The sequence below is a fragment of the Cricetulus griseus genome, assembly GCF_003668045.3.
Source record: "Cricetulus griseus strain 17A/GY chromosome 1 unlocalized genomic scaffold, alternate assembly CriGri-PICRH-1.0 chr1_1, whole genome shotgun sequence".
NCBI lineage: Eukaryota > Metazoa > Chordata > Mammalia > Rodentia > Cricetidae > Cricetulus > Cricetulus griseus.
The window spans coordinates 21,945,517-21,967,949 of NW_023276807.1; the positions used below are offsets into that span (position 1 = coordinate 21,945,517).

The 22,433-nt window shown below is 40.3% G+C and overlaps 1 protein-coding gene across 1 annotated transcript in view; it reads left to right on the forward strand.

Annotated features, from left to right (window-relative positions):
• Col19a1 (collagen type XIX alpha 1 chain) overlaps window positions 1–22,433 on the forward strand; it is a 298,074-nt gene that overhangs the window by 237,880 nt on the left and 37,761 nt on the right. The window contains exons 19-34 of the mRNA XM_027392846.2: window positions 45–107; window positions 4,028–4,063; window positions 5,596–5,631; window positions 5,728–5,781; window positions 6,455–6,508; window positions 7,881–7,934; window positions 8,604–8,693; window positions 9,773–9,817; window positions 9,928–10,005; window positions 12,290–12,325; window positions 12,431–12,484; window positions 12,572–12,625; window positions 13,927–13,968; window positions 17,305–17,409; window positions 17,497–17,550; window positions 17,798–17,851. Coding sequence (XP_027248647.2) covers window positions 45–107; window positions 4,028–4,063; window positions 5,596–5,631; window positions 5,728–5,781; window positions 6,455–6,508; window positions 7,881–7,934; window positions 8,604–8,693; window positions 9,773–9,817; window positions 9,928–10,005; window positions 12,290–12,325; window positions 12,431–12,484; window positions 12,572–12,625; window positions 13,927–13,968; window positions 17,305–17,409; window positions 17,497–17,550; window positions 17,798–17,851 — 909 coding nt within the window. The remainder of the gene's footprint in view (window positions 1–44; window positions 108–4,027; window positions 4,064–5,595; window positions 5,632–5,727; window positions 5,782–6,454; window positions 6,509–7,880; window positions 7,935–8,603; window positions 8,694–9,772; window positions 9,818–9,927; window positions 10,006–12,289; window positions 12,326–12,430; window positions 12,485–12,571; window positions 12,626–13,926; window positions 13,969–17,304; window positions 17,410–17,496; window positions 17,551–17,797; window positions 17,852–22,433) is intronic.

The window sequence follows — 22,433 nt, forward strand, 5'->3', positions numbered from 1 at the left end:
TCTCTTCACTCATGAGGCATCTCTCTTCTGTTTTGTCTTGACAGGGTGACTCTGGGCTGCCAGGATTTCCAGGATCTGTTGGCCCTAAAGGACAGAAAGGAGAACCCGTAAGTATTTTATCTTTGAGGGCAAAAGAAGGAAGAAAAAATTAGATGAAGAATTAAAAGTATATTCCCAGCTCCAATTCCATGGCCCTTTAATTCTAACACTATGAACAGCGTTTTAGATCAGATTCTTAAGCAAGTACACACCATGCCAGGCACCAAACCTTCTATATATTAACTCCCTTAACTCATAAAAAAAAGCCCCTTGAGGTAGCCCATTCTATACATAGGTTAGTCTGGTTCCAGAACCCAAGCTTTCAAAACATTAAGTTGCCTAGATAGGACCAAACACCACATCTAAAATGAGAAACACAATCAATATACCAAGACTGGTACAAATTTATCTGAAAAATTGAAAATGCTTCTCTCTCTGCTCAAACAATTGCTCTCAGTACTCCTCTGAAATTATTTTTCTTTCTGGGTTTGCATGTGTGTGTGTGTGTGTGTGTGTGTGTGTGTGAGAGAGAGAGAGAGAGAGAGAGAGAGAGAGAGAGAGAGAGAGAGAGGGAGGGAGGGAGGGAGGGAGGGAGGGAGATCAAAGTGACTTCACAAGCCACCTTCCAATATTGCTGTGGCTGGTTTCTTTGAAAACTTTTCATTGGGTAGGGAAAAAAGAAGAGAAAAGGAAAACCCAATCACATCATTTATATTCAAATAGAACCTCTGAAGAAAATGCAAAAGTCTAGTTACAAAAAAAAGAGTTTTAACACACTCTCTCTCTCCCTCCCTCCCCCTCCCTCCCTCCCTCCTCCCTCCCTCCTCCCTCCCTCCCTCCCTCCCTCCCTCTCTCTCTCTCTCTCTCTCTCTCTCTCTCTCTCTCTCTCTCTCTCTGTGTGTGTGTGTGTGTGTGTCTGTGTGTGTGTGTGTGTGTGTGTGTTTGGGGTGTTCCTGAACCTGGCAAGCCTGGCTAATCAGCAACATTCAGGAATCACGTGTCTCTCATCCACCCTGGGATGTCAAGCATGCATTGCTGTTGCCCTGCTTTGACACGAGTTCTGTGAAAACAAACACATCGTCATTCTTGTAAAAAGGCCAGATTCGCATATGGCTTGTGTTTTCTGTTATGTGCAGCACACCTTTTTAAACTGCTTCACCCATTGTCCAGAGTGAGTTAGGGATATGGGTTGATTGGACAAGAGAAATGGAGAAGTCTCTAAAATGCCAGCGTGACAAAGAGAAGCAAAAGGAAAGCACTCAGTGCTACCAAGCCGAGCTTCACCTCTGCTTGGCTTCCCTTAGACATCTTCATCGTCCTAGTCATTGTTTCTGGCAGCTTTGAAATCACCGCCACCTCCATCGACCCTGGTTATTGACCTTCTGGTCACTTATCCTCAATTACCTGTCCAGGCCTCCCCAACAGTCTTTAACAGTGTCCTCCAGCTGAGGATTTCAAAGGGTCTGGGAACTGTCACATGACCCTTCCCCCAGCTCACCACTCCTGTGCACCACTCTGAGCAGCTCCTAACCTCTTCTTGTGCTCTCCACTGTCTCCATACCCACTGATAACCCACCTCAATTTAAGTCCCTGGGTGGACCATGGAAGATCTGACAAGTAAGACACAACTCAGAAAAGAATGTTCTATGAGCAACAGCTGTAAACACGAGTGTGGACTCAAAGTCTGGGCATTCTAGCTCAGGAGTTCTGGGTGGAGCCCTGAAGCCTATGTTTCCTGCAAGAACATTAGTGCTGCTGCTCAAGAATCACAGAGGGCCAGAGAGATGCATGGTTCCTAGGGGTGAGAAGCCTTTATCTTCTTAAGGATTCCCTCCGGCTTTCTCTCCTGCCTTCTATGTTCATAGAAAGTCCCATGTGGGCCAGTCTTAGCCCTGTTCTTTTTATTCAGTAGAAATAAATGTCTTGGGCTGGAAAGATGGCTCAGAGGATCTAAGCACTGGCTGCTCTTTCAAAGGGCCAGGGTTCAATTCCCAGCACCCACAAAGTGGCTCACAACCAACTGTAACTCTAGTTCCAGGGGATCTGATAGTGTATGATACCCACTGTGGGCACCAGGCACACGCATGATGCACAGACACCCATGCAGACAAAACAACCATTTTCATAAAATAAAAATAAATGTTTTTGATAAATAAGTAAACTTCTTTTCCCCTTAACTTCTATCCAGGGCAGTCCACTCTTACCCCCTTGATTACTCTGCTTCCTCTATACGTCATTGCTTGCTTTCCTGTCTTCCCACAAGGGTTACATTATTAGGCAGAACAATTAAATTAGTTCTTTGTTGTTTCAAGCTTTTTCTTCAAGAGCAAGATCAAAACTAGACTTTGCATAATACCAATCTCACCAAGAAGAGTAGTCACCATCTAAAATAGAATTTTGAATCACTGTCTTGCACAGCAATGTCAAAATAGCCACATGCCCCACCAGTTTTGAACATTTAGAAAATGATGGCATGTGTGACATATCAGAGCTATAAAATATGTATACAAAAGGATCTAATAGAATTTACAGTTTTATAAATAAGGAAAGGGGGGCTCAAAAACTTTCAACTGACTACCTCTAGGTAGGATTCAGGGGAGATGAGACTAAATTGCAAACGTGCGGTCAACCAGATCCCTACAAACCACATCAGTCATTGTAGACTTTGAACCAGGCCTGGAGGGGCCAGGCTGTTACCCAGCAGTTCAGGATGATAAGGCAGGAGGATCACGAGTTGAAAGCTATCCTAGGATACAGAGGGAGTTCAAGTCCTAAGTGGGCAACTTTGTGAAAACTAACCTCAAAACTACAAAGTAAAATGAGAGACCTGAGGATAAAGCTCTGTGTTAAAGTCCTGGCCTGGATCAATCCCCAGACAGTGGGGGATTCAATGTAGATTTCAAGCTTTCAGTGACTCTGACAGGAATGATATGACTTAAGTAGGAACAAGCAGAGGCGGAAGCAATGCAGCCCACCATGCATGCCTTAACCCTTAGTAGTTAAATACATAATCTTAGAATGAAAAATATGAAAAGCAAGACTATAAACAAGGCCCCGATCTAACATGTAAAAATTAACCTATAATAAAAGATGACATCCAGTTAGGGAGTTAACAGTTTGTGTGGTTACACCAAGGAACAGATATATGGTATTAGCCCGAGAAAAGCTAGTCCCCGCTTGCACTAGAGGACATCTTGGTTCATTTGGAAGAGGTCATTGTTTGATTGCCACTACACTCAGTCAAGCTGATTCAAATCCTGTGGCTTCATCCTTGGGCACATGCAAACTTCTCAGACACCACTGAAGAGGAAGTGAGCGTGAAAAATTTTGTGCAGTCTGTGCCTTGGTTTCTTCAACTGCATACAGCTATAATAATAGCAATTTCTCATTGATACCTGAAGATTAACTATGGTGTGCGTGTGTGTGTGTGTGTGTGTGTGTGTGTGTGTGTGTGTGTGTGTGTGTGTGTGTGTGTGTAAAACATCAAGAAGAGTATCAGGAGTGGAGATATTCCTTCAAATCTATCTCTTCAGGGGACCCTCCATCCTAACCCCCAAACCACCACCATCAGTTCTACCCACTTGTGCTATTGTTTACCCAGTAATTAACCCCTTCAGGTCATTTTGATTAGAGTGCAACTGACACTTTAAAGAGTGTCCTTGAAATAATGCTTCCTAGTGTTTAAATACACAGTTAACCTAGGTGGGAAATTCAAGGGAACACCTGCCATTTAACAGTTATCTGCACCCATTTCCCCCCACGTGTAGATGAATGCTTTCATAGTCATCTTCATTTCATAATAGGAAGCTTTAGCCTTGGGCAGCATTTCAATTTGACTGCTGTTGGGAGCCTCTAAGTAGTATTAAAATGATTAAGTCCATGCTCATTCGGGAATATGAAGGAATCTGTAAATTCCTTCTGACTTACCCCTGTCAGAGTTGATTTCTGAGTGTTTATAATTGATTCTGGTTTCTACCCATTTTCCTAGGGGGAACCTTTCACAAAAGGTGAAAAGGGAGATAGAGTAAGTAGATGTTAAGCGCTATCTTGGGTTTTCTATTTCATTGATTTCTCTCTCCAGTTTGTTGTTTGGCATGTAATCGATTTGATAGAGTAAGTTTACTGAAACTTGTATTTTCTTCTGCTGTTTCTTACTGTTATCTTTAATCCTCGGTAAATGTTATCTTGTGATAACACTTTAACTTTTGATTTGTGTTATTCAGGCTTTCTTTTTATTTTTATTTTACATTTATTTTGCGGGGATGGTATTGCATGCCATATTTTGTATACATGCCTTTGTATGTATAAGATGTCCAGAAGACAACTTGTGGGAGCCTGTCCTCTCCTTCCACCATGTGGCTCCTGAGGACTGAACTCATGTATTCAGACTCAGCAGCAACTGCCTTCACTCTCTGAGCCATCTCACCAGCCCTATTCAGGTTTTCTTTAGCCTACTGCTATTAGTGGCTAGGCCTCAATGTCATAAAAGTCATCAAGTAAGAATATCTAAACTGCCAGCAGGTGGTAATACACACCTTTAATCCCAGAATTCAGGAGGCAGAGGTAGGCAGATCTCTGTGAGTTCAAGGCTGACGCCAGCCTGATCTACAGTATGAGTTCCAGAACAGCCAAGACAGAAATCCTGTCTCAGAGAAAAAAAAGAAAGAAGAATAATCTAAACTACAAAACTAAAACATGCAATACAGGTTTTCAAATGTTTTGGTAAAGACGCAAATTGGACTTTCAAGAGAGTCATGGAAAATAAGAAAATACTGTGCTCTTTTATGTAATTTTTTTTCTGTTTTATTAAGTGCCTAGGAGTAGAATCACAAGCACACATACCTCTTCAAACTTAGCCTATTCCATCCCGCCTCTCCTCTGATGTTGGCCATCATCTGTTGGTGAATGAGTCATTGCTAATGTGCCATGATGTCTTCGTTAGGGTTTACTGTTTCTGTGAAGAGGCAATTCTTATAAAGAAAACATTTCATTGAGGGGACTGGCTTACAGTTCAGAGGTTTAGTCCGTCATAGCAGAGGGCATTGCAGCATGCAGGCAGATGTGGTGCTGCAGCTGAGAGTCCTACATCTTGGCTCAGAAGCAACAGGAAGTTCACTGATTGTCACATTGAGTGATGCACGAGAAAAATTACCTCAAAGTCCACCCCCACGGTGAAACACTGTCAACCGAAGGTGTGGTCCAGATTAAAGATGTGCCCTGTAGCCTCAAGATCTGGATCAAAGGTGTGTGTCATCCAGCCTCCTCCAACAAGACCATACTTCCTAATGGAGCCATTATCTATGAGTTTATGGGGGCCAAATACATTAAACTACCACACATGATGTCACAAGTGAAAAATTGAGATGAGGAGGTTTTGTTACTTACCAGCAAAAAGGATTCTGGATCTTGTTTTAGGTTGAGCATTGCTTGATTGCATAGCTTCCATAATGTCCCCTTTTGTTGTGTGCTAACTGATAGAAAGTCAATTAAAGTACCAAGATGTCTAACCCCATCTGGATTCAGGAATAAATCATACGGCAACTATTTTATTCACAGGGAGAACCCGGCCTATTAGGACCACAGGGAACAAAGGTAATCTTCTGGCATTTTTTCAATCACAGTTGCAACATTAATGAGATGGTGAAAATAATAGCAACATTTAACTTTCCTTTCCACTCATGCATTTAGGGAGAACCTGGAGATGTTGGTCCCCCTGGTTTAACAGGAAGCCCAGGATTAAAGGTATGTGCTTCATATATTAAAGTGTACAAGAAGTCACTATTGGGAAATAATATGGGAATTATAGCCATCCTGTATTCAAAAAGGCTTTGATGTGCCACTCATTTTCTTCACAGATGTTCTCAGAGATTTTATCTTGTTTCCATGGTGACCCCCCACCACCACTGGCTGCTTTATTACAAACACAGAAGCTAGGCCTTTTGGTATACAATAGGATTTTAAAATTCTCTTTCAGAGCAAATTCACAATAGCATCCATAAAAGCTTTAAGAGTAAATAATGCCAGTTAAATCTATGACCCTGTGCCACATTCTTAACAGGAAAAGGATTCAGGATCTGTTTCTACACTAAAATTATGTATCCCTGAGATTCTTGAGTTTCCCAGAGGAAATTCTACGGGAGTGTCTCAAAAGGCAGTTGGGGAATGAGTGAGAGGGACTCTCGGGGAATGCTCCCAGGCAGTGCATCAGGGCAGTTACCCTAGTATCACCTGCTGAAAAAAGCAATCCCATTAAATGAAATATCTCAGAGGGATCTTGCTAAGCTCAGAGCACATGACAGTACTATACACTAAAGGTGGGATGCAGAGAAGATCATCTCTTCCCTATGAAGGGGAAGGTATTTCACCAACATTCAGATACAATCTATTTTTATGCAACGTTAAACTTCTACTTTAGGGTCAGCAAGGACCTGCAGGTGCCATGGGACCCAGAGGACCACCAGGAGATGTCGTATGTATAACATCTTCAATGCTCTGAAATGACATTGAAATTAGGACGTGTCTTAAAGAGCATCAGTCAGTGAGCTGAATTATGCTACATTTCCCAAAAACAAGGGTCATCGACACCACCCAAACTGATCACTTCTGATGGGGGGGGGGTGTTACTGGGAAGTAGTTTGGGGTGGAGCCGAAAATAAACAATCTTTGAAACTCAAGTTAACTCAATTGTCAGTAGTTAATACTACTGTAGAACAGTGTATACTGTAAATATCCAAAGAAATAAGAGAAAATCAAGAAAAACAGCAAGCATTTCCAATATGCTATATGATAAAGTCACTGTAGTGGGCTCTTTCTCTGTTTCTCTCTCCCCCTCTCCTCTCCTTCCCCCCCCCACCCCTCATGCTTTTTGGAAGCATTATTTCATATATTCTCCCAGAGTTCTACTCCTTGGATAATCTCCTAGCCTCCCCCATATGAACTCAGGTACTAAATCAAAATGGAGAAAATTCCTGACTCCAGCTCTCAGTGACTCTCTGCCCATGAGTAGGATTCTAGTTGGGCATACTTGAGATCTCTCCTCTTTCCATCATCTTGGCATCAGACTTCTTTCCCTAATCTCATGGTCACTGCTTCAGCCTCCTGGAAGCTATTGGTTAGCATCCTAGCGTGCTTGCTAACTTGAACATCCAATCCGCAGGAAAAGGTTTTTGGTTGTTTTGGGAGATGGGTTTTTCTGTGTAGCCCTGGATGGCCTGGAACTCTCTTTGTAGACCAGGCCTTGAATTCTGAAATCCACCTGTTTCTGCCTCTCAACTGCTAGGATTAAAGGTGTGCACTACCACCACTGGCCTACACCACTGCTGACCAAGAACAAGTTGTTTTTTTTTTAATTCTTCCTACAAGCCAATAACTGGATCACTTCAGAGATCCTGCATGGAAAGACACCATAAAAGAGAGAAAATGTTGACAACACAAGATTAACCACAAAATATTCTAGTTAGACTGAACTGTCTGTACTAGGAACAAAAAAATAAATAAATAAAAATAAAATCATATCAAAAGGAAAATAACCACTCTGGCTAAACATAGTAAAAATATTTTGACTACTTAAGTTGGTTTGTGGTGCCCACCAATCACCACCCTCCCTCCTCCTCATAGCAACAGTATGGGTGGAAGATTTCAGTTCTTTTCTGTTTCGCATTATAGCTGCTGACATCACTTGAGACAACAAGCCACACATCTTCAAACAACATTTCTTCTTAGGCCAAAATCAACATTACCTCGTAGATAGATGGGAAAACTCAGTACTCTTACAAAGGTAGAATGCTATTACATTAAGAGATGTCCTAACTGCTCTTTTCCTTTAATTCTGCATTTTCTAGGGATTGCCAGGAGAACATGGTATCCCAGGGAAGCAAGGCATTAAAGGAGAGAAGGTACAGTTTAGACTTGATATTTTTTTTAATAGTAAGTAAGTAAATAGAAAGAAGAAACCAACGTCATCAGAGAAGCAAAAGATTAGCCCAAAGCTTGAGCCTTCCAGGATCTGTCATTGCAGGGGACAGACATTCATATAAACTGTGATACAGTGCCCCTGGTGTCACGTATCACTGCAGCCATGGGAATGGCACAGAAACTCCAGATGACAAAATGAGCTAGCTTGGAAGTGAAGATGTTAGGGCTGAGGTCAAGCTATGAATTCTCAGGAGTCTCTCTGCCTTTTACAATCTGTTTGGCTGTGTGTGGATGTAGCATGTCAATATTGCATCATCTCCAGGAAATAAGGCATTTAGATCACCTAAAGAACTTCATGAATAGATATGCCCTTTGTGCCTGGGTTATTGTACTAGTCTGTGTTTCCTTGTACTGCTAAATTTTATGTGACAGAACTCATTTCAGAATCGGAATGTGTTTAAAATAACAAGGGCAGGTCCTAGAGTGAGTTAGGTACTTGGTAGATGCTTTTGAGGGTCAGAGTACAAAATTGAACATAAGGATGAAGTTTAACTGGCTATGACAACATAAAGCAATGGAAACCACTGCCTCCCAACTTCTGGTCATGAACCTCAGCAGATGAAGAAAGAAGCTGGTCTTGTTTTCCACAGGGAGATCCTGGCGGAAGGCTAGGCCCTCCTGGACTTCCAGGTCCAAAGGGTGATGCTGGGCCTCCAGGGAAAAACCTGACAGGAAAACCAGTAAGTATCTCCCTTTTACTAAGACTGTCTTGAGAGTTTATTTACTGCTAATTCTGGACCCCAGTTTCAAGACACTAGTGTAATTTTTAGCCCACAAAAAGTCATCTTATACCCTAACTCATAAAACTAAAACAATTTGAATATTGGATGCAAGCCAAGGGGCCTCTAATGCAGAAGATGCACAGGCATGCAACATAATCTGAGAGGTTTCAAAGGCCCCAGCACATTATGCCCTGATTTCTCAAGGATCTATGAATCCTTAAACACTGGTTCTGAGCCACAAGCCTTCCTAGGATATCGCCTTTAACCAAATGTTCAACATTTCCCTTCCAGAGCTTGAGGATATAACCACAGACCATCATTCATAAAAAGTGTGTGTAATCCATGCTCTATCCAGGACATAGGAAACTGTACTGCCAGAAAACCCAAAAGCCAATATGCAATTATATGCTTTTCTCCAGCCCACCAGTTCCTGAATCACCACCCAGAAGCTTAATATTAATTATAATTGTTTAGCTGATGCCTCAGGCTTCTTACTGGCTAGCTCTACCTATAAATGAAGCCATTTCTATTATTTTATATTTTACCATGAGGTTCATGGCTTGTTACCCCACATCTTGCTTCCTCAGCAACAATGTGGTGTCTCCTTCACTCTGCCTCCTTTCTCTCTGAACTCTATTTGAATTTCCAGCCTGGCTCTATTCTGCCAGGCCATTGACAGAAACAGCTTTTTTTATCAACCAATAAAAGCAACACATATTCACAGCATACAGAAAGACATTCCACGTCACCAATATGCTCATTGGATTTGCCCATTTTCCCCCCACCCTCTTTCTGCTGTTTATAACAATTATTAATGCCAATAATACTGAAGATTGGGTGTTTAATTTCACAGATAAAACCTCTTACATTTTGAGCTAATTATATAAAATCTATAACCTTCTAAATTTTTCTCTCTATTCTTATTAAGAGGCTTACTCAAGTAAAATGAAGGATAGTGAGTCATGCTTTTGAATTATCTAATTCTTTAAATTATTTAGAAAAAGATATGTAGTCATCTGACTTTTTTTTCCTTTTAGGGATTAGATGGAAACCCTGGAGCACCTGGTCCACGTGGACCAAAGGTATCTAGATTTCATAGCTAATTTTTAAAAGAATTAATAATAATGAAAGTGTAAGTGAAAAAGCACATCTGTCTTGAGCCTCATACTAATAGGAGCCCTTGCTTTCACAGGGTGAAAGAGGACTGCCAGGGATCCATGGATCCCCGGGGGACACAGGCCCACCAGGGGTAGGAATTCCTGGCAGGACAGTAAGTAATATTCAGTCAAGTGATTGGTCCCGAGTTGGTTACATTCTGTCTCCACTCTTATTCAATGCAGTGTTCATAGTCTTACACAAAGCAATAAGAAGAGAGAAAGAAATAGAAGAGATACAAACAGGAAAGGAAGGAATAAACCATCCCTATTTAGACACTCCTTAACCCTATGCTTAAAAGACCCTGAAGACACTGCCACAAGACTCTTAGAGTGGTAATGCATTTTCAGCAATGTAGCAGAACACAAAATAAACATTAAAAAGTAGCAGCCTCTCGATATAGTATTAAGAAACTTAGCAAGAAATATCAGGAGAAAAATCTCACTCAATTACTTGGGGCACGGTGTGGGGCAGGGGGGCTAAAAATAAAACTGACTCAAGAGTTCAGAGAGATGTTCAATGAAAACTTGAAGGTACTGAAGAAGACACTAGGGCTTGGAGACATCACTTATGCTTATAAACTGACAGAATTAAGGTAATGAGAATGTCTGTATTACCAAAAGCACTCAATGTAATTGCCATCAAAATTCTCATGATGTTCCTCACAGAACTGGAAAAAGCAATGCTAAAATGTATATGGATGCCCAAAGACTCCAAACACCAAAAGCAATCCTAAGCAGAAAGAGCAGTTCTACCCGAGGCATTGTATTCATCCCATAAAGGAAAAGGAAATCATGACATTTGCAGAAAAAAATGGGTTGAATTTGAAATCATTCTATTAAGTGAAATAAACCAGACTAAGAAAGACAAATAGTCCATGAGGAGGTGTGTGTGTGTGTGTGTGTGTGTGTGTGTGTGTGTGTGTGTGTGTGCAGTCACATAAGTAGAAATGGAACCATGGGAAGGGAAGTCAAAAAGAGTAATGAAATACATCTGACAGGAAAGCAGAAGGCGTGTCTTATGGTGAGGATAGAGACCACCAGGAAGAAAACAGGCCAGGAGACTGCACTGGGGGAGAGAAACCCATAAGAGCAATGTGTATATGAAAATGCTATAATGGAAACCACTACTTTACACACTGCCTTTAAAAGATAATAAAACATTATATCAATAAAGAGGTAACAAGTTTATAGGAGAAAATACCACTTAGGGGAACAATGAAAAGACAACAAAAAGCTTGATAATAGCAATGTTATGAATATTTCTAAATAAGCTAGAGAACCCAGAAAATGCTGGTGCCAACTGCTTAAAAGAAAAAAAAAACAAAGATTTAAAAGATGGGGTCTCACTATGTAGTCTTAGCTGGCCTAAAACTCACAATGCAAAACAAGCTGCTCTAGAACACACAGAGATCTGCCTTCCTCTGTTTCTCAAGTGCTAAAATTGAAGACATGTGTCCCGCAAATTCAATGCCTCAAAGATATGCATAATCAGAATGAATGTCACTGGGTTCTTGGCTAACTTCAACCTCTCTTGAGTTATTGCAAACCGCAGCATCCCAAAAGTAGAAAATAGCCCCTGTACTGTTAGTTAGCCATCTACTCCTGCCACTGAACACTGGAGCCTGCTGTTTCTTAAGAGGAAAATGGGGGCCTGCATGTGTCTGCATCAGGGGCTCTGCGTACATCTTGTAGCTCTTAGCTTGGTGTTTCTGTGGGACTCCTAACTGTGCAAGCAGGTGTGTCTCTGACTCTTTTGCTTGTTCTTGGGACTCTTCCTCCTGCTGGGTCACCTTGCCCAGCCTGGATATGAGGGATTGAACCTTAACTTATTGTATCTTGTTTTCTTGTGTTTTGTTGTTGTGTCTTGGAGGCCTTCTTCTTTTCTGAAGAAGAAATGGAATTGGAGCAGAATCTGAGGGAGAGAAGAGATGAAGGGGAGATGAGAGAAGTAGAGGGAGGGAAAATTGTGATTGGAATGTATTGTATGAGAGAAGAATCTACTTTCAATAAAAAATAAATATAATAAACAAATGGATAAGAGGGAAATGAGCCAACAAAGAAATGAAATGAGGCCTAGGCCTCTGAGCCCCATGGGCAGCTGGTTTCTGATCTGACAGGATTTGAACACGTTGCTTGCACACTTTCGAGTGTGCAGCAGCAGAGTGGAGTGAAAGAAACACCCAAGTGTGTGAGCGAAGTCTTGTTCTTCTAGCCTTAAATGTCTGTCTCTTTAACCACTGCTTTAGGTCATGGCAAGCTTTCCAGAAACCATGTGCAGGGCTTATAGAGTGTTTAGATTGTGCAAGCTTCAACCCTGTCTTTCTGCGAAATAAATGACAGGGCATTTATGAATATCCCTGGTATAATTTGGACAATTCTCTCTCTCCTTTTACCCAGGGCTCCCAAGGACCAGCTGGAGAGCCAGGTATTCAGGTACGTGATGTCGCTGAGTTACTCACAAAATAAGTTTAGTTTTCTTGATTGCCAGTAATTACTCAAAAGACTGTCCTACAGAACATTTTGTCTTGATTTTTCTAGGGTCCTCGAGGTCTGCCCGGATTGCCAGGAACTCCAGGGACCCCAGGGAATGATGTAAGGACCTTCCCCCAAACCCCATCCCATGTCCATTTTAATCAGCTGTAACTTGCAGAGGTTTGAATAAGTGGCTTATGTTTTTAGGGAGCTCCAGGGAGAGATGGAAAGCCAGGCCTTCCAGGGCCCCCAGGTGACCCGGTAAGTAGACAGGCTTTGCCTGATTTATGTATCTTTAACGTACCCAGAAGCCAAACAGCCTACCAAGCAAATTTTGCTGTCCAAACTAATTACAATGCTTGGAGACTGCTTGGTGATTTTGTTTATCCCCATTATTTTGTAGAGGGGGGAAAATTCAAGCTGGGTCAGCATTATTGTGTGTATGTGATGAATACTTATTTCCTAAGGGTATAATTCAGCTGTACAATTTTGCCCCGGGCTGAGCCTTAGCGTTTAATGTCTTTGTTCCATGGAAAATTGAGATGAAACAGATAGCCACGATTTCTAGTCTTTCTAATGCTAGTGAGAAAATGAACTTCATTTTTCTAAATGGAAGTTTGCAGGTAAGTTACCTCCACTGTGGTGCAGGGCCATTGACTGAGTGCCTCAGAACAGACGCGGTGATTAAATTATGAAAATTGGGTTGAAAATCTCAGAAAATGCATTTAGATGCTAACCGTGTGTTACATCGTTCTATTTCAGGTTAAACCTTGCTATGAGTGACAGTAAATCTTTTTAAATAGCCTCAGCTCCAACACTTATATTTTTGAGGGGCCATATGGCACATGGCATTGTATTAAGAGTTTTGTATAATAAAATCTAAATCTGGCCCCTCGCTGGGTCTTCACAGATCCCCTTCCCTCCCACACTGTGTGCCTTTGAGCCTTTAGAAACTGCATGCGGTGACATTGTCCAGCCTTTCTTTAACTCCATCACTGAATCGTGCTCCCCTGTCTCGAATCCTGTCAACTGTCACTCCGCCTTACACAGTGTTCCTCTGAAAGGGCATTTTAAGACCTGTGGCCCAAACATAGCCCATGTTCTCCAGGGGTCTGTCTTGCCCCTCACTGAAGTGTCTTTAGAACTTCTGTGAGGGCTAATTTTAAGTTGGTGAAGGAGTGATTTCCTTTTAACAAATGATACAATAACACATTATATTAATTAAAACCAACAACACAGGGAAAGCAGAAAGGTTACCTTGTCATGAAACTACAAAATCCAGGTGTATGATCAAAACAGTGATACACACGAGCTTGCCTGATCTTGGTGAAGGAACAGTGAATACTCTCGTATTCTGGTTCTTGTCAGTACTGTGTGTAAGCTATGTGCCATGAAACGCAAAGCTAAGCGAGTGAGTCCCATGGTGAGACTCACCACCCCCAAATTTCAATTGGCATGGCACTTTAAGAAAAAATACACACATCAAATTCTATGTTCGTGTTGCATTGGGTTCATGTATATGTTAATATCCATGGATTTGGGTTTGTCTCTCTTAATTACAGATTGCACTGCCTCTCTTGGGAGACATTGGCGCCTTGCTGAAGGTATTCTTTTGCTATAAAAGAAATTACATGGTGTACAGAAAAGGTTAAGAAGAAACTTTCTACCAAAGATAGAATTAATAACTGCTCAGCCCAAACAATTCAAATTCTAATGTTACAAAGCATTTAATGCTGAAAAATGCATGTCTTATTACATCCTGTAGCATTTATACTAACCTTCCCACTCCCTTCTTTCTGGGTCACACACAGTGGATATGGAGATGGGAACAGCAGTATTGAGATGAGATACAGGAAAGGGAGATCATTGCTACCTTTACATAGGGCCTGCCTCCTCTGAAGCAATAGCTTTCTCTTCCTTTCTCTTCCCCACCCTGGCTCGCTGCCCTGAAGCCTGTCTGCCACCTTGTCAGCTTTGGTCAGGCTCAATATTCGAATATAGTGCCACTGGCTTGCAGATTGAGCTTTTATGTCATGGAATTTTACAAAATGAGCTATAAAATCCCAAAGCCAACAGCCGCCCTAACATCTGTTACCCGGTTAAACAAAAATTATCTCTACTGATTAGCTATTCCATAAAGTAAGAATCTTGGGCTAAACATGGTGGCACACACCTGTAGTTCCATCCTTTAGGAGGCTAAAACAGGAGTACAACAAGTTTAAATCCAGCTTTAGCTTTGTGGAAGCACACACCATACTAACACCACACACACACACACACACACACACACACACACTTACACACTATGGCTACTGTTTTTTCTTAAGTACTTTACTATGTGTTATCAGTAAAAATGAGGCTTCTGGTAGTGGGTGAGGCTATGCATATGTAGTCTCCATGCAGTCGAGTAAGAACTGGTGGACCTATATGAAAATGTAGCCCCTCATTTCACTCTTACACTTCCTGCCTTTGGGTGAACATGCATATACACCATTTCATTTATACAATTGGTGTTTATTCTAAGGATTTGCCTAATGATTTACATAGAAACATGCAGCGTTATAGCTTCGAGTCCACCAAAAGACATGGTCTAGTTTTGAGAAAAGATATAGAAATATAAATATTAACACAAAAACTTTTTAGAGGGGTTTTTAGGAACTTGAAAAATGCAGAGTTTTCTTATAATACAGAATATTTTTGAGGGTTTCAGAGAGCTCTCGTGTTGAATTATAATTATATGTCAGTCAGTGAAACCTTACTTATTTCTTTCCCATTTAGTCTCAACCAAAATGTTCTGAGCTCAGGCTAGCGTGCCATTTTCAGTCACTGAAGATACTTGAAGTCCCAAGTAGCTAAGTAATTTGTCCAGACACATAGCTAATAAGTGTGAGGTGGACCCAGGAATACATGCCCACAGGTTTTAAGCCTTGGATTCTTTGTAACAGCAATAACGTTAGAAATGACTAGGTTATAGGATCAAACACAACCAGAACTAAATGTTCTGACAGAATATAGGATAGCTCACAGAACAGACAACATACTGAGTGGACTCTGCTAAGAAGAGGCCCGGGTTCTCTGGGCGGGGTGGGGGGGGGAAGGGGGTGTCTCAGGGGTAGAGGAACTGACAGTATTTCCAGGACAGCCTCCTCCAACACCTCACACTACTCTTCCAATACCAGAATCACCTCAATGAGGTCCTGAGTCATCATGGTGGGATGCAGACTGGAAAGTTTGTCTGATAACCCTAACAAGCTTTGAGAAGAAGGGAGAAACAAGTAGCCCCCACCCAAACTCCAAATTCAAGAATTTGGTTTAGAGACTGACCTGAGAAAGCAATTCAATAACATAATGTTAAATCCCAACCCTGCAACCCACTAACTTAAGCTTTGTGTCTTGATCTTTTTACAAGCTGTCAGCTGCTTTCTGTTCTCTAAGATGTCTTGAGATAGAGCATTGAGAGGACCTGGCACAACCAAACTATCCCTCCCAGCCCTTCTAGATTAATCTGTGTGCCAGGTTCTCTGTGCATTGGCTAATGATTAATGCATCTTAATCATTTCTATAAAATAATATTGAGTCATTTTCTTCAAGGAGCTTTATTAAAATCAGTTTCCCTTGCTTTATCTAACCGAAGGAAATGAGACCATTAGCAAATGAATCTAAGAAGTTTCTGTTGAGTTAAAACAATTATCATTTTTAATTTTTTCCTATTTTTCTTATTATACTAAATATGAATTCCACTAAAATCATCAGTGGAATCATCTATCTGAAGACATTTCTGAAATCAAAGTATTCAAAGGTTTTGCTCTATACATGTAAATATATGATATATATGTCATATATATCTACAGGCATAATTTGTCTTTCTCATACATTTTGAAATATGCAAACTCCTAATTCTCTTGAGCCCCACCTTCGCCTTCCCTGCATAGTGGTTCTATGATTTTGTATGTGTTGATTCATAGCCAAAAATATTGCCAACTTTTCATTAATAGCAAACCTCCATTCCTTTTGCTGTTCAATGATTCTTCCAATTACTGAAAACAATGAAAAATAGGAGTTTTCTTTAAAACTAAAAATAGGAGTCCTGCTCTACCACCTGTCCCCTCCATCAATGGTCCTTAAACTTTGCTGGTCGTATTTACATTTCAACATCAAAAACAACAACAACAACAACAAAAGAAAACCAAGCTTTTCATAGACTTTTTTCCTATCCATATAATAAGACTTTAGTTTGTCTTAGGAGCATAGATCCTAGCCTCTGTAGATATCCTGAAGTTTGTCAAGTCAGTGGAACAGTGATACAACTGAGGTCTCCCATCTCCTCTTAGATTTGACCCTGGGTCAAGTCCTAGGACCTTGAATTCCTGTTCTTCCCAAGGGTGCCTCCAGTGACAATCGTTAACAGACCCTGTGGTGTGTTCCCAACTCATTCCACTTTCAAATCGGAAATTTTTCCTCCCTCTCTTTTTTCTCATTGTAATTCCACAGACTTGGGCTATTAGTTTTATGTACTCTTTAAACTGGCTGCTTAATCCAAACTTTAATACGGTGTCTCTTCCTAAATGTGCTAAACGGTTAAAACTCAGATTGTGTTCTCAAATTATATTCCCCACCCTCACTATTTGGGATTTTCCTTTGAAATGACATCAGAGATGTGTGTTTGTGTGTGGGGTGTGTGTGTGTGTGTGTGTGTGTGTGTGTGTGTGTGTGTGTGTGGTTTTATTTTTAAGTAAAAGTTCACCATTACAAACAAAGATTACTGATTAGCCTTGTCAAGTGTTTACCTCAAAAAGTGATCTTTCAGATTGGACAGACAAGTCTCTGAAGGTAGAGCAGCCTCACAATAGCTCATTTAACAAGGGGTCAAATAGATCAAACCTCAGCTTCATAAAGAGATTTTATGAACTTATCAGTTAAGTTGTCTTTATACTTGCTAGAACTTCTGTGACAATTGTCAAGCCCATGTCCCTGGGCTGAAAAGCAACAAGGGGGATGAAGGAGGTGCTGGGGAACCTGGAAAATACGATTCTGCAGCCAGGAAGGTGAGAGGCTTGTGGCATGCCTGTGGGTCCTATTGCACACCTACTGGGTATCCTCTGTATTGCAGCTGTGACTCCTCTGTCTTCTAGGGGGACATAGGGCCACGGGGTCCTCCAGGAGTCCCAGGCAGAGAGGGGCCAAAGGTAAGAAAGTCCTGTGTCAGATTCTCAACTATATGAAAAAATGGAGAATCCCATTTTTAAAATGCACTACTCCTAAGACACTTGCTTTGGCAATTTGGGGAAAAGGGCATTTGCAGATGATGCCTTTGGTTTATTCCCCGATGCTGTCCAAATGCTATACCCCAAGTGTTCTGATGGGGGATTTTTTTCCATTGTTCCAAACAATCCTGAAATGGTCCAATGTTAGCTGAAGTTACTGTCTTTTTAGGGAAGCAAAGGAGAGCGGGGCTACCCTGGAGTACATGGGGAGAAAGGTGACGAGGTAAGAGATTCTCTGATAAAACAGCCAGCTACTGCTTCTCTCTAGTTGATTCAATAAAGACACTGAGTTTTCACTTATGCATGATTGATACCAAGACCATTGATAACCAAGAAAAATTAGACTTTTTAAAATAACACATTTTGGTAATTATAAATGGACATTTATCTCCAGTGGTCTAGACGTGGAGAGACAAAATTAAGGCTAATAATTAATATGAAAGTTATGGGGATTCTGTTTGTAGGTAGTGGGTAATTATCCCTGATCTCACAAGAAAAGAAAGAAGAATAAACTCACAAAACAAAAACCTCAGGATAGCAAAGAGGTGGAAAGAGTATAAGAACAAGTATAGAGATGAGGGCAGCTCCAGAGCCAGTCAGGGGATATCTCTGTATCAGTTAAACATGACTGATGTTTAACAACCTTGGTTTCTCTATGTCTCTGATCAGCTTCCAAACACTTGGGAGAAATAAGTTGTGCAGTATGGTTTAGGTCAGCATCTCATCCACCCCAGGACCAAGCACGCAGATCGAACGTGTTCTGGAGATAATGGTGTAATACTCTTACTATAAGCCACAGTGATGCTTAGGATATCATTCTTGCCCTGCATAATTCACATTAACTCTTAGAAAAACCAATTTGGATGATGAATTGCTGTTAGTTTAAACAGTTTTGGTGCTAATAGTTCTTAATGAAAGTAAGAAAGCCATCTGGCATATATTAACCTTGATGGTAGTGTGGAAAATTATGACACTATAAAATAGATCTATTTTCCTGGTAAGAACTGTATTTCACATTACAAGTTATCATCATTTATTATTGTTTTTATTGATATTCATTGTGTTCTAGAAACCTTTAAGATTGGCCTGGGATTGTTTTCCAAGTTAAAAATTAAAGAATAAGAAATACGGCATTTATTTTCATTTATAAATAAAACATCAAAGGCATTTTTGTTTTGGAAACAAGTAAGAATTAATGAGCTTTTGCTTCCTGGAGTTCCACAGAAGGTTTCAGTAAAGTATAAGCACAGTAATGGGCTCTAACAGGCAGGCAGGTTTTAACTGCCTAGACTCAAGAGGTGGGTTTAGAGCCAATTGAGAAGGTAATAAAAAAAAAAAAAAAAGATTGAGAAATAATTGCAATTTGGGCTTTTTGTAAGTGGCTCTGTTAAATTCGCTAGACATTAAATTTTATTGATTCTGTGAGGTATGTTGCTGTCTTGGTGAGCTGAGCCCACGGTTAATATGCCTGGATCCTTTAGTGTGCTCTCCTTAGGTGCACTTTGCACACTCTTTGACATGGATCACAGAAAATTCTGCAGAGGACTCATTAGACTCCAGGAGGCGCTTTTCCCTTAGTCTCCTCATCATAAGCATAACATGAATAAACCTGGCCCAACATACTGACTTAGTCGGGCCTTTCGAAAGGAATAGGCAGCATACCTTTTGTCTCTCCCACAGATCAATAACAGCAAACATAATTGCATCATCTACTTGGAATCAGAGAATACCTTAGTTAACATACCTTGTTGAATTGTTTAAATGAATAAAAACATTAACTAACTGGCCAACAGACTATTCTCTCTTAACAGACATGCATTGCCTCTAATGTTACAAAACCACAAACATCTATTCTTCATTCAGTGGAAAAAGTACAGAGAGAAGAGCATATCTTTTTAGAGTTCTGATTTTATAATCTTCAATTTAATTTATTAAGTGAGAGGAATCACTCATTTGTCACTCTTTGAAAGGTGGCTTCCTCCAGGTTCTTCATATATGCTTTATGACTCAGCATCAGCTTGAGAAGGTGCTGACAGAGCACAGATCCTACCCTTCTGAGCCAGAGAAAAATTGTTTTGGGGGTCTTATGTCTTCATATAATTAATATTTTACAGTAATTAATGACAAGCAAGACATGAAAATATCACTCATCATAATGTATACAAGTGGTGGCTGAATATCTATGCAATGGATTTTAATTTACATTTGAATTTGCACCATTGAGGTTAACTTGACTGTCGTAGTCTTGAATGTCTGTCTTCTTTAATGGCCATCCTGTCTTACAAAAATCATCTTATCGCCCTTTAGGCCTCCATAGCAGCTTTCACTCTTAATACAAAGTTTCAGGTAGCTGAGAGAAAGACTGCTGATGATGGTGTTTTTACGTATGTACTAGGGTATATTTTAAAGTTTAATGCGGCCACCAAAAGTTAATGAGTCCCAGGCTTATACATGAGACAATCTAAAACCTCACTGAGCATCTCTAGGCTGACTCAAAGTTGAGACTTGAAGTAGCAAAGAGAAGAGGAAATATGCACATGAATATCCGAAACAGGTACATGTAGAAAAATGTGGGAATGTAAATGTTTTAAGTTGAAGAAATTTATGATACATGTGCATAAGCTTCAGTCATTGAAAAGTACCATTCGTAATGGAAAATTTTCCTTTCCACTTACAAAGTTACAAATTTATTTATAAACTCATAAAGGTAGTAATAAGAAAATGAAAAGAGTTGGGCCATCATACTGATGTGAACAGTCCACACATGCACATGTGCATGAAAACAGCAAGCCAATGGGGTTGACAAAATCTTGAAGTAAGAATGACTATGTTCTTGAAAACAAATATACAGATTTTTCCCAAGACTTAGTACATGAGGCATCCCAGCACACTCAAGGAGATTATTTTAGTATTCTTCGTATCATTCATGTCTCAGTATTGCTGAGAAGAGACACCATGACCAAGGTTACTTAGAAGCTAATATTATTGGGGGCTTGCTTACTGTTTCAAAGAGTTAGTCCATAATGGTCATTGTGGAGAGCATAGCAGAAGGCAAACAGGTGCTGGAGCGGTAACTGAGAGCTTACATGTCATCCACAAACACAAGGCACATCTCCTCCAACAAGGCCAGCCCTCCTAATCCTTCCAAAACAGTTCCGCCACCCACCAACTAGGAACCAAGCAAATATATGAGACCATGGAATCCATTCTCCTTCAAACCACCATAGCACCTCATGAGTAAACCTGAAATAACATGTGATCTCATTTGGTATTGTACAAACTGAGCTTGTCCTTAAGACTATTGGTACAAAGAACCTCAATCCAGCTCAGTCCTGTAGACATCTCATAAAAGATGTTGTCACTTTACCACAGTAACTTCCCCTGATATTTATAATACCTACAAAACTTCATCATTTAAGAACATTAGAAGGAGGAGTTCTATTACAACAAATAATATTAAGTCAACATAAAAAGAATACTGAATTCAATAAAGGAGATTAAATTTTGAGAGAATGGAACTATTCCACCCAGAAGTTGGGTCTTGTTTTTTGTTGGTTTGCTTGCTTGCTTGCTTGTTTGGTTGGTTGGTATTTACACCACCAGCCATCAAAGCCTGAGCTTTATGACTGCTGGGCACGTGCTGTACCACTGAGCAACAACTCCAGCCCTTCAATCTAGAACCTGACCCACATGATGTTAATCTGCTGCAACAAAAGGGTGATTCATTTTTTTCCTCTGATTAAAAAATGATCTAAGCCCCTTACAAAAAGTCAGGAAAGACACAAATCAATAGAAACCTAAAACTTATGTCTGTTCCCACAACACACAGAGGTGGTAAGAGTAGTATTATGTATGGCCCACAATCCAGACCCCAGAAAACCTCTGAAAATCCTGGAAGACTCCCTCAGGTTGGCAGTAAATTCACCTGACTGCAGAATCTGATACAAACTCACACAGTTCTGGTCTGTTTTCCCCATCCTATCAGAACATCACACCCTGCGATGGAAGTATTTTGTATTTATGTGGTATTGGAAAATACTTCTGCAGACACCAGTGGGATCTCATCACACCACTCACAATGGGTGCAGTTACCATTGCAAAATGAAAAATATATATGAAAATCCAGAATTCTGAAAACAAACCTAATCACAAATTTCCAAAATTAAAAAAAAAAGATCCAATTCGGCTGATGAAATAAAAAATTGATCCACACATTTTAAAAACACATTGCTAACTGTTCAAAAATTTAGCCTTTTCTATGTAATACCTGTGACTTCTTTGTTCCCATGTCATCCAGTGGTTTTATAAACAGTGATTTAGTAATTATGAAACTTTCCATATTAGGGGTTTTACAGGATTTAGTCAACTAATCCTGTAGTGGGAACACCTGGTAAAGAAATAAAATTACCTTATAAATTTCCTCCTAAGTATAAATAAATGTGCCAGATTTTCAGCCCTACCCATTTAATTACTATCCTGCCCATCCAAGGAAGGGATGGGAAAAGACCTTCACTTTGCTGCTTAAGCCATAATTTTACTGTTAAATTCACAGGTAAGAATTTGCTTTCTTATAATGAACTGAACAGATAAACTAAAAATATCATAAAACATTTTCTCCTTTTTGCCAGTAGTTGAATGAAGCCTTGGTGTAATCGAGTATTTCTCTACCAGCATTACTTTATACCAATCAGCTTGTATATGATTGTACACAACCAGCTTTTATACCAGGCTCAAAGCTTGTATTTCCATGCTTTAGGAGTATACAGTTCTCAGTGATGCTACTTCTGGCTAGTGGGTATAGAACA